Source organism: Cyprinus carpio, chromosome B3, assembly GCF_018340385.1.
Source record: "Cyprinus carpio isolate SPL01 chromosome B3, ASM1834038v1, whole genome shotgun sequence".
Taxonomy (NCBI): Eukaryota; Metazoa; Chordata; class Actinopteri; order Cypriniformes; family Cyprinidae; genus Cyprinus; species Cyprinus carpio.
Genome location: NC_056599.1, coordinates 21510528 through 21522600, shown reverse-complemented (window position 1 = coordinate 21522600; position 12073 = coordinate 21510528). Strand labels below are relative to the sequence as shown.

Sequence of the window (12073 nt, the reverse complement as noted above, 5' to 3'; positions counted from 1 at the left end):
ACAGCCTGGTGCAAAAAATTATTTTGGTCTATATAGCTAATTTTGCCCTCCATGACAACTGTGAGGGGTGTGAATTTTTTTTTATAACTCATCCATTTAAATTATATTAAGCCTTAAAGTTCTGCATAATTAAGGGCGTGGCCACTTGAGTGACAGATGGATTGCCGCTGCTGGCACTGCCCTCGAACTAGGTGGGCGTGGCTTCAGCAACCAGCTCCCACCTTTTTGCCCATTTTCGATTATCTGGGAGAGTCACGCAGTGACGCGCTGCCAAGATGGCGACAGCACCCCTGTACACTTTGAGCTTCAAAACCGCTCTTCAGGAGTCTACGGGTGACGTCACGGACACTACGTCCATGTTTTATACAGTCTATGGTCTCAAGGAAAGTTGGTACATGTTTTATTGGGTATTATGTTGGATGAGAGTCTTATTGAAGGATGCAGAGATTCATTATGAAAGGATGGCCAGAATACACCAAAAGTGTTCCTTAACAGTGTACAGAGTTTTTACAAATGTAAAGTCTCTTTGTCAGTGAGTGATGGACTGATTGTGCTGGGGAATCACATTGTAATTCCAAAAACTATGAGCCACGAGATGCTTGACAGAATTCATGATGGACACCAAGGCTTATCAAAATGCAGGGCACAGGCCCAAGAGGCTGTAGGGTGGCCCAGAATTTCTGAGGATCTTAGGTGCAAAATAGAGACATGCAGGTTCTGCATAGAAAATAAATGTGCACAGCACAAGGAACCTCTACAGTCAACACCTCTGCCAGAAAGGCCATGGCAGCGAATAGCCATAGACTTGTGTATGCATAAAGGGAAACACTATCTGGTGGTATCGGACTATTATTCGCGCTACTTGGAGATCCTTCTGCTACAGTCTACTACATCAGAACATGTTATTCAAAGACTTTAAGCATTATATACAAGGTTTGGCATACCAGGACAAATTGTTAGTGTCAATGGGCCGCAATTTTCCAGTGAAACTTGGAGAAGCTTCTGTGATATGTACAATACATCAAATCCGCACATTACATCAAATCCGCACAATCCACAGGGCAACAGACAAGCTGAATGGGTAGTTAAAACAGCAAAGCGCATTCTAAAACAGGACAACCCAGTGGTATCATATGCGTACTAACCTATCCACCTTACCGAGAAACCTGAGACCAAATTCAATTAAATTCAAGTTTATTTGTATAGCGCTTTTTACGATACAAATCGCTGCAAAGCAACTTTACAGAAAATGAACTTTCTACAATATTTAGTAGTGGCTTATCAGTGGTGACTGTTAGTTTATGTGCATATGGCAGAAATGTCCGGAAAAATCAATTAAAGACATAATCAAAGTGGCCAAACAAATCAAGCATAAAAGAGAGAGAACCCCCAACTGCTCTCCGGGTGCTGCAGCATAAATGGCTGCCCACTGCTCTGGGTGTATGTTCACGGTGTGTGTGTGTGTGTTCACTGCTGTGTGTGTATTTGTGTGTGTTTTATGTGGTGTGTGTGTTTTGTGTTGTGTTTAAGATACTTGGCTGTATGTCACGTCACTAATAAAGTGGCCGGTGAGTGTATCTATAACCTTGAAGGGGTGGTTGATTGCGATTTCACTTTTTTAATGTTAGTTAGTGTGTAATGTTGCTGTAATGTTGACTCCAACGAGCTTCTTCCCAGGTCTGTTACGTCACAAACCCACGTCGTAGTGCCCTTCTGTTTCATAATGGATTGTGGGAGAATGTAGTGTCCATCAGTTGTACCCTTCGAAATCCTTCATTCCAAAGGACCCTTTGAAGTGGCCATTATTGAGCACTTTGGTTTGGAACGACCCTTCAATATGGTGGCCATGATTGTTTTCACTCCGAAGTGCCCTTCGGAGGGTGATATATCCCATTTGGAACACACCATCTGTCTGCGTTCTGAATCTGGATGAAAACTAAGTTGCTGTTCCAAGTTGTTCTTCAGTAAAGCCTCAAAAGACCACTGCCTCCTGGTGAATGCTTACAAGACAGTTCAAGTATAGCATTCAATGTGAAATCATGCTGAATTTGTGGTATTGACTGAGAATTGTGGTTTTCTTTTCTTTCTTAAAAAAAAAAACAGATAAAGCTGTGAGAAAGATTTGAGGAAGTTTCATTTTGTAGAAGCAAAAATGAAACGTACAGAGTACAAGTAAATGTGAAGCTGTTTGTTTAACCCTAAAATTAATTATTTTACAGCACATCTTGCATATTGTAATCCAAAGTACATTGAAAAAAATGTGTTTTGTCACTGTGGTAAGATATTTAAGCATAAATATTTGCATGCACCCAAAATATAGGTAATGCACTTTATGTAACTCATTTTCACAGTATTAATAAGGAGTATATTTCATTTATGTATTTCACTATTCTCTTTCAGTGAGAATGGCTCAGTATTATTTTATGTACACAGGGTTTCAGTGGTGCTTCTATATTGACATCAAATTGCTCTTGTAAATGATAACAGGAAGTTTTATGACTTTTTATTTATTTATTGTTTTTTAGAAATGATGCTCAGTGTGTGACGATTAAAAGCTCTGAAAAAATACCTCCTGTACTAATCACACAGCCACTTTTTTCAGTTTAACCTTTCAGCATTCTGCACACTGAAATAAACTTTAACATGCAAGTCAGTTAGCACTAAACTTTTATTTGTGCAAAAAAAAAAATTAAAAAAAAAAAAGAGCGCTGCCTGTCATCTGACTTTGGCCTTCTTTACACAAGTTGTTTGTTCAAATGAGACCGCTTGAAATGTCCTCAAGGTCATGTGCTCAAAATGTGTTGCTGCACATTTTTGCAATGTTTCATTTTCTTAAATTCACCTGGGAATGGAAAAATGCTTTCAGTATCAAAAGAGACACATGGAGACAGCAAAGAGAATAGTTCAAATATTTAAAGAAACAAGGAAACCACAGCTTTGTGGTGGAAAAAAAACAAAACAAAAAAACAAAACCCAGCATGGTCAGAAACACACAAAACAGAAGTCTTTATTAAACATTACTTTTATGATCACCTGACACAACAGAAACATTTTTGTGCGTTTGACTGTATAACAACTGTTAAAGCAGTACAGGGTTTGTGCTGTACGTCGTGTAGATCTCTGTTTGTGATCCTGTGAGTGAGAGAAGAGGCCCGTTGAGGTCTGTGACGCAGTATGGCTCAGAAGCGGTGAACCTTTGAATGCAGAATCAAATGAATCAGACTGGTACTGAGCGCCTGGATGAGACTTGTGATTTTCACAAAAGGTAGATAGAAGTGAATAGACTTGAGCTCTGTGCATGTCGTGTGCATAGTTGCAGTGAAACGGTTCACACTCCACCCTCAGAGGAACATGTTAAAGATGAAGTCATTTCGACCCACCGCAGTGTTCAAAGGTTCGTGACAACGGGTTCAGCAGACGTGATGCAGAGGCAGAGCTGTTGTAAACTGGTACAATAATGATATGCTGACACTGATCCACCAGAACTGGATTGTATGGAGCCTCCTAAACCTATTCATTTTACTGAGCTATTTTATTGTTTTATTTAAAGGGACACTTCTGTCAAAAACAAAACAAAACATGTTATTCCAAACCTGTATGACTGACTTTCTTTTGCAGAACACACACACAATTTTTTTGAGATTTTTTATTGTGTGTGATTATATTTTTAAGTACGAACAAAATGTCTCTGGTAGTTCAGATAAGACTAATTTCATTTAAAACAAAAGAATGCTACATCATCAGAAACGTCGATACAAGGTCTTACCTTAATAAAGCATTTCTAGGCTACCATAACTGATACTTGTTTGATGCTTTTAGACCTGAAAAACAAGGCTAGCGGTCTCATAAACCCAGATGTCTGGCGCAGATCAGTGTGTCTTACAGAGGCAGTTGTTTGTGAGCTTTACTTAAAGTGATTGTCACACAGAGGCAGTGTTGTTGTTGACAATTGTTCAATGATTGTTGCAGGAGAGCAGAGGCAGTGATGTTGTGTAAGGTACAGAGGAGACACGTGACAGAGATGATTAGAAACAAATCTATCACAAACTGAGGTGTAGGCAAAAAAGGCATGACGTTCTGTTTTAAATGCTCAGTTACAACATTCTCAATACTTTTGAAATGACGTGTGTTTCTTGTGGGCACTAAAAATACACCTTGTATTCCTTGTGAGCCATTATGTTTGGAAATCTCTTTTTTATTTTATAATCTGCTAATACTGTGTAGAGGTTGTCTGTCTTTCGACAGTTGACAATTACAAAAATTAAAAGTAAATTAAGAAACATTATTAAAAAGCTACACAAAGGCATTTACCGCTCTGAGATCTCATACACATGATCATAATCACAAGCTGCTTGTTAACATGAGATCCTTCATTTCTATGCCACAACTGCCAAGTTGATCATTGTGAATACGTCATGAACAAAATTGCATTTAAACCCCATCGCATGATTTTCAGTGCTAGTGTGACGTGCCCTTGTGCATGACGTGAACAGGACTGTCTTGGAGTGAGCGCAACAGTGGGTCGACCATAACCGTGTTTAACTCTTGAGAGAAAAGTGTGAGAGAAAAGATAAGAACTGTTCTGCATTCCACCTAAGACACAAAATTCATATCTCATTTTTCTGTCAATATAGATTTCATATATTCATATATCTTTCTGTAAGAAAACAAAGAAACAGAACCAAAACAGCTGGAAAGTTCAAAATGTCCCTGACTTGTGGACATTTGACGTCCTAATGTCCTTTAGCTTGCTTTTAAGGGATTGAAATGTATAAAATAATGTCACAGGCTCAAGAGAAAGCATCTCTCAGAGGAGGAGGAGAGCTTATCTGGTGCCTTCACAGTTTGTGTGATGGGAGCAGAGCTGGGAAGACACAGAAAAGAGCCGCTTCTGCACACACAGGGTGTTTGTTCTGCTGTCTTCATAGATCACAGCCACGTGAAAAGCTGCAGGGCTCTGGTAGTCACTGAATCAATGATGGTTTTATTGACAGTGTGAGTTTTGAGCAGGCTGGACCTGTGTGTAACTCAATTGGTCTTCAGCTAATGTAAGCCGGCCAGATTAATTGTTCGGGTCCGGTCATTCCGGATCAAAGTCTACCGGAATTCTGGTTTCTGGCGCTGGTCGGCTGTCGCTTATTTCTGGTTTGAAACCAGTTTCATTCTGTACGGAGCCCTGTCTGGAGGTGAGACTCAGGGGGAGTGAGCTGAGGGGCTGCTGTGTGCCGAGCTCGGAGACAAACTGGGGCTGCAGCTTCCTGGTGGCTTTCCTTTTGCTCCTCCTCCTCTCGCCCCACCGCCACCCTCCAGACCCTCCGAATTCTCCAGCATCTCCTGAATGAGTGGAGGCATGGAGCCGGGAATCTCCATTTTCAGCGTTATTACTCGCTCGGCTCCTGGTTGAGAAATACAAAAAAATAATGTTAGAATGGATTCTGGCTGATTCAAGCTTGATGTTCAAAGAGTAACTGTGAATGTCACCTTTAGCGCTGATGCTCCTCAGGTCTGTGATCTTCATCAGCATCTTGGGGAACATGTGTGGTTTATGAGGCCTCCTCTTTCTCACGTAGATCTTTAGGGCCTCCAGCAGTGGCTCCTGAAGCACATCCACCTTATCCGACTGCTCCAGATCCTGCCGATCTGAGCACAAGTGCACAGTGTTTTTTAACATCAGCTAACAGAGTGACATGAGCATTAACGCTCTAAAACTCATTAAATTGTTCTTTTTTTTTTAAATTATATTCAAAACAAATTATAAATAGAAGATAAATCATTTAGATTATTAAATTATTTATTATAAAAAAATGACTATTAAAAAGCTGAAAACCCCAAACAAATAGTTTGTGAATAAATAATCTGATATTAAATATAATTAAAAAGCAGATAAACCTATAAAAAATAAAAAAAATTGCCTGACTGACTGACACCTAAAAATCAAATACAATTTTAATTTTTATTAAACACTTTTGCATTCAAATTTTAGGTGTGGATCAGGCAGCCTTATCAGTGACACACAAAACACAATAACGATGCAAGTGTCGTTGCTTTTTAATGTTTTGTGAGCCTATCCAGTTGAAGCCACTAGATGCGGCTATGCTGTGTTGTTCATTCAGAATAGTGTGTAAAAAGAGAACATCAATACAGAGGTGTTGTTTACGTCAAAACTAAAACCAAGCCATTCACACAGAACACATATTTTAGACATTTTCTAGAGGGACATCTATCAATGTTGCACTCGCGTCTCAAGAAATTGAAAATGAATACATATTTTAGACATTTTCTAGAGGGACATCTATCAATGTTGCACTCGCGTCTCACACAATTGTAAATGAAAAAAAACTATGCATTCTTTTTGTTTGTCCTTTTGTATTAAACTATGCATACATGATGCTGTTATGTTTATAATTGTTAAAGCAACTGAATTACTTATATTTGGTTTATAAACATTGTGCACTTTTTCACATATAGTCATGTTATTTTATTGCTTTAATAAAAGTGCATTAGTAATAGTTTACTCTTCATTTAATAGTTTAAATTATGCCTTTTTAAATTCAAATATAATTAGAATATTGATAATAAAGTGAAAAATTCAAATGTAGTTTTTCAGTCATTTTGCAATCCCTAATACAAGTGATGTAAAAGCCCAAGAGAAGGGCTGACAAATAACATACAATTAAGAAAAAAATAAATAAAAAAAGTTTTGATAACTGACTGAATGAAACATTTATGAAAATTACATTCACTAACCAAAATATGGCCACAAGTGTATCTGACTGGATTTGGTTCAAAAAGCTGCAGTACCTCCACACAGCAGACAGATGGCGCTGAGAAGCCCCGTCTCTGCATCATCCATCTCCAGAGGCAGGAGCTGGTTGGCGAAAGCAAAAACCAGATCCGTCAGTGGACCGAAGCCGGCGTTGTGCATCTGTGTGCGGTTCAGTGTCAGACCGTCTGAAAACGTCATGGTGTCCTGATCCGGTGTGTAGCGTGTACATATTCGCAGGATCTGGAGATGAGAATGAAAGTCACAGGTAAGTTCACACTGCTGCAGTGTTCATTCATGCACTATTTAGACACAAGAACACATGTAAGTGTGTCGTGCTCTTACCAGGATGTCGAGACAGGCGGCCTTTAACAGGGTGATCTGATCTGCGATAGTGAGTGTGGTGAAGCCCGGCAGCTGCTTGGCGAACTCCACCGTTTTAATAATGCATTTGGTGGAGAGTTCACTGAACTTGTCCCACAGGTCAACATCCAGAGCGACCCTGTGGTCTGCACTGTTGTTCTGTTCGAGGACAGAGACAATGTTTGCTTCATTTGTGATATATTTACCCACAATTTCAAAATGGATATAGGAACTAACTGTTCTAACTAAACTAAAGCAGCTTTGCCTCTGACTTACCGTGGTGTATTTGCCCAGCTGGCACAGAGAAGGGAAGGTTTCCTGATGGGCCTTCCGAACCCGCTCGATCATCTGCACCGTATCAGGACTTAAGACGTAACTCTCCGAACACTCCTGCTTCTTCTCTTCCTTCTTCCTCTTGTTCCGGTCGTTCCGAACAGCTGCAAGGACAGGAAGAAAAAAACAAACAAAAAAAAACCCATCAGATTTACCCACTCCACTGATTAATATCATACAGAAACATACAAGTAGATTTCTATACTTTATACCAGAAGTGGCAATAAGAAAGAAATATCTAACTAATTATATACATGTGTGCCACAAGATGGCAGTAAAAGTCCAGAGAAAACAGCAGATCATACACATTTAAACATTCGATACATGTTCTTCTTGCGTTTCAATCATTTTGGCAGCTAATTTACTTCAAAACAACAATGAATGAAAGAGGAGGAGACAGATCAAGTAGGAGAATCAGAGAACATATGGGGGGATATATACATATATATATAGAGAGAGAGAGAAACAGAAAAGGAACAGGCATATAGAAATATGTTTCTTGCAGTATTTCCAGTGAGGAAAAGAGCTGAATAAAAAAACCGAGTGCTTTGATGTGACAGTTCAAAAAGAGCTTTAGGTAAGAGAGTCAAGCAGAAAAAGAGGGAAAACTCCAAGGATGTGATTCTCTGAGGTCTTCCCTTCTCTTTTTGTGACACTGAAAACATGTATTCACCGGCCTTAAAAATACAGAGTAAACTACACAATAAAAGAAAAGTCACTGTGAATATTTAGTGGCATTATACATGCATCCAATATACAAGTGTTTAGCAACAAAACACTGGTAACTCACAGACAAACTCATTATACAAACACACCAGTGCAAGAAAAGAGTTTACGACAAGATTCTGAAAACGCCTTTTTCCTTTTGGCTTTGACGTCAATGTAAACATAAATGTGAACAATACGCCAAAACACCATTAACAGTGTTTACATGCAGGGCAAAATCAGGATAACAGGAAAAAATTTGGTTTTGCATAAAACCAATAGTGATCTACCCCTGAGAAAGACAGTTTTAGGCATTCAGCACTATTCAAAAATCAGTAAGATTAAGAAACTAGCACTTTTATTCAGCAAGAACACAATAAATTGAACAAAACTGACAGTAATGCCATAAATGTTTTTTTTTTCTCAAAAGGTTTAAATTCAAATTAATGCATTTGAACTTTCTATTTCAAAGAATCCTGAAAAGCACAACTGTTTTCAACATTAATACATGTTTCTTGAACGTTTTTTTTGCATATTAAATTGACGTCTGAAGGATCATGTGACACTGAGAATTGTTGTTGTTTCGGTTTTGCATTAAAAAATTATTTTAAGTTTTATTAATAGATACAACTTATTTTAAAATGCATCAATATTCCACAATGTTATTGTTTTTACTGTATTATTGATTAAATGTAACCCTGGTGAGCATGAGACTTTGAAAACATGTACAGCTATGTTTTATAATATCTTACTGAACAGCAGTGTTTGTGATCTTACATGTCGTCAAGTTTTCAAAGATGAAGTGTGTCATTTCAGAACCAATTGCAACCAAATTTAGGACAATAAAGCCCCACTTGTGCCATCGAGGGGCCAAAAATATAGTTCCATGTCAATCTCATGCCATCGGTTGAATCCACATTTCTGTTTTGAGGTGGCAGGGTAGCTGAAACAATCAATCTTTTGATAGTATCCCTGTATTTACGCTTTTCAGGGAAATCTGTGAGTGGTTTAATTAGTTGTTTTTGCACATTAAACTGGGATGAGAAAATATTAATGACACTGAAGAATTGCAAACTTCACTGGTAAAAATAATCAATGTAAGATCGTGCATGTAAACGCACTTATTGTGTTTCATCACACACACACACGCACAGATATGCTGATGGTGTGCAGTGTGCAGAGATGAGAAATGAATGTTGGTGGTTGTTAATAACGGTGACAAACGACCTCTGCTTTCACTAAAATCCAGCCTAATCTAATCACGTCACATGACAAATATCAGCCCGCTTTAAAGAGCTTTAAACGGGCTCTCCCTCTGCGCCTGCATTCCTCCCTCCATCCCTTCTTCCTGGAACCTCACAATCTCTCGGTTTTCTTGTTCTCACAGCCTCAATCACTCCTTTATCTCATGTTTTCTTGCTGTTTTTGGTTAGGACTCCTTCCTTTGTCTAAAGATAACTCCACGGCTCTTCTTCTCCCTCCTCCACACGCACGCAGGGGAGCGAGCGAGAGGGTGGTAAAGGATGATTCTCCCTCACTTCTCCCCACAGCCACATATTCATTTCTCCAGAGGGAGCTGGGTGCCAGCGTGGGCTCGGAAAACACAATCTAATGGAGCCATTAAAGAACTATTAACGCAGGGAGGTAATCTTTCACGACACGACATGTGCGAAAAGACGAAACCTGCTTGCAAACAACTTTATGATGACATGAGCGCGCCATCATATCCGGGCGGAGAGAATGAAATATGTAAAATAACAAATCTGGGGCAGAGATTTCATGATAGAAAAAGCAAACTATAGTTCGGTACAGCACAGAAAGAAAAGTGTATCCACTTTCATGCTAATAACAGAACAAAAGTACATACAAATCCATATTTATTCTTAAAGGCAAAAGCAACTAAATGACGTCCTACTGCAACATATACATCAGATAAAGCAATAATACTGCGCTACTGTATGACTTGGAGAAAACTATTAATAAAAAATGTAGCAGATATTCATCATGACATTCATTTGTCCTAGCACAAAAACACCTTAACAAAACAGCATACCTCCTCATTATATGCTTGTACACAAGCCTGTGACACAAACACGCTTAACATCACTATAAAATATGCCAATAACCAGTGTGCTTTAAATAATGCTGGCAAATGTCATTTCACTGGTCATCATGCAGAGCACTTCAGCACTCTGTCCAGTAGGTGGAGACATCAGGACCAGAGAGACAAATGACTGACAAGAGGCCTTCCTAGCATAGTGTACTAAACATATGCTGTAGGACGCAGTCCTGGTTAAATACAGCAGTACAAAATAGTATATTGCAATACAAGTCGCTGATTCTCACCAAAGCTGCATTTATTTGATCAAAAATAGGGAAAACAGCAATATTGTGAAATATTATTATAATTTAAAATAACCACTTGAATAATTTTTTTTAAATGTCTGTAATGCATTTTCTTCAGTGTCACATGATCCTTCAGAATGCATTCTTATATGCTGATTTGCTGCTCAAGAAACATTTCTTATTATTAACAATGGAGACAGTTGTGCTGCTCAATATACTGGTATAACAAAAATATAATAAGGATGCAGTACTTCAAATAATGTACTGTAAATTCCAGATAATATTTACAAAAAAAAAAAAAAAGTTTTAAAATTTAAATTGGAATTTAAATGTGAGTTTGTATATAATAGTGTATATTTTAGTGGACTTTTGAAGGTTTCAAAGTTGTCCTTAAACTTGCAAACAAAATGTGTTCTTGTCTTAGGACAACTTTGAGGAACTTTTTTGACCCACTTCAAATGTTGACTACTATACAGGTGCCTTTATATGTTAGAAAGGGGGTTCCTCGCAAGGGGACCATAATTTTTGGGGATACCGTGGTACCAAAACGTTAGTGCTGTACACTATAGCAGCACAGTAAGTCTCAACACCCTTTGACAAATGAGTTTCCATAACTTGTCCAGTCATTCATGATTAAGGGACTTTTAGTGTATGTGGTATGGCAACAAAGACACTTACATTCTTTAGACATGCCCACTTCCAGGCACTTCTGCAGCCGGCAGTACTGGCAGCGGTTTCGGGTGACCTTGTTGATGATACAACTCTTCTCTCTGTGGCAGGTGTACAGCATGTTCTTCTGAATGCTCCTTCGGAAAAAGCCCTGAGGAGAAAAGCAAGCACATAGGTTTACTATAGCTGGAAGATTTACAAATGACACACACACAAGCGAAGTAACACCAGCCCCCAGAAGTCGACAAGACTGAGGAAGAACGGTTATATAAAGTCACTAATGAAAGACCAGATATTCATATATTCCCATTATGCATATCGTCACTATACACAAACGTGAAAACTCGAATAAACAACAAGGGCATAGATACAGATCTCTCACACATACACACACACATTATTTTTTGGCATAATGGCCAGCTGAGCTCGGTTTAGATTCGGCTATAATATGGCTGCTGGGTATTATCTCCCAGTTCAAGTGCCCAGAGGTTCCTATTGGTTAATACCCAGGGGGACTTAACCCACATAAAACTCGAGCGAAGGGATGCAAATGAGAGCTTCACATTATTCTCCTGATCTTAATTACTGCTTGGTCAGAATCTCGAGGGCAGCGAGTCAGTCCGAGGTCACAAACGTACATGGCAAAAGCAGGAAAGATGCAGCTGAAGCCACATACGATCAGAGAGCAGATGCCAAACAGTGATTGCGCAGGCTTGTGGAAGGGATTTCAGCTGCTGTGCTGCAACCACGGCTCTCTGGCTGAGGATTAAACGGTGAAAGCTTCACTCGTGACTGCTGCTGGGCACGTGGGTATCAGCGGCGCTCTGCAGGATTCACTGACTGGGCTGAGCGGGAACACAGTATGTGGGTTCAATGCTTCAGTGTGAACACGTA

The 12073-nt window shown here is 39.1% G+C and overlaps 1 protein-coding gene across 4 annotated transcripts in view; it reads right to left on the bottom strand.

Annotated features, from left to right (window-relative positions):
- Positions 1-4184: 4184 nt before the first annotated feature.
- The window catches only part of rarab (retinoic acid receptor, alpha b), a 115256-nt gene continuing 107367 nt past the window's right edge, over positions 4185-12073 (bottom strand). For all 4 annotated transcript variants that reach the window (XM_042720223.1, XM_042720221.1, XM_042720224.1 and 1 more), the window contains 6 exons: positions 11189-11330; positions 7403-7563; positions 7109-7285; positions 6802-7006; positions 5482-5640; positions 4185-5396 (listed from right to left, as the gene is read on the bottom strand). In XM_042720223.1, coding sequence (XP_042576157.1) covers positions 5194-5396; positions 5482-5640; positions 6802-7006; positions 7109-7285; positions 7403-7563; positions 11189-11330 — 1047 coding nt within the window. In that variant the 3' untranslated portion in view covers positions 4185-5193. The remainder of the gene's footprint in view (positions 5397-5481; positions 5641-6801; positions 7007-7108; positions 7286-7402; positions 7564-11188; positions 11331-12073) is intronic.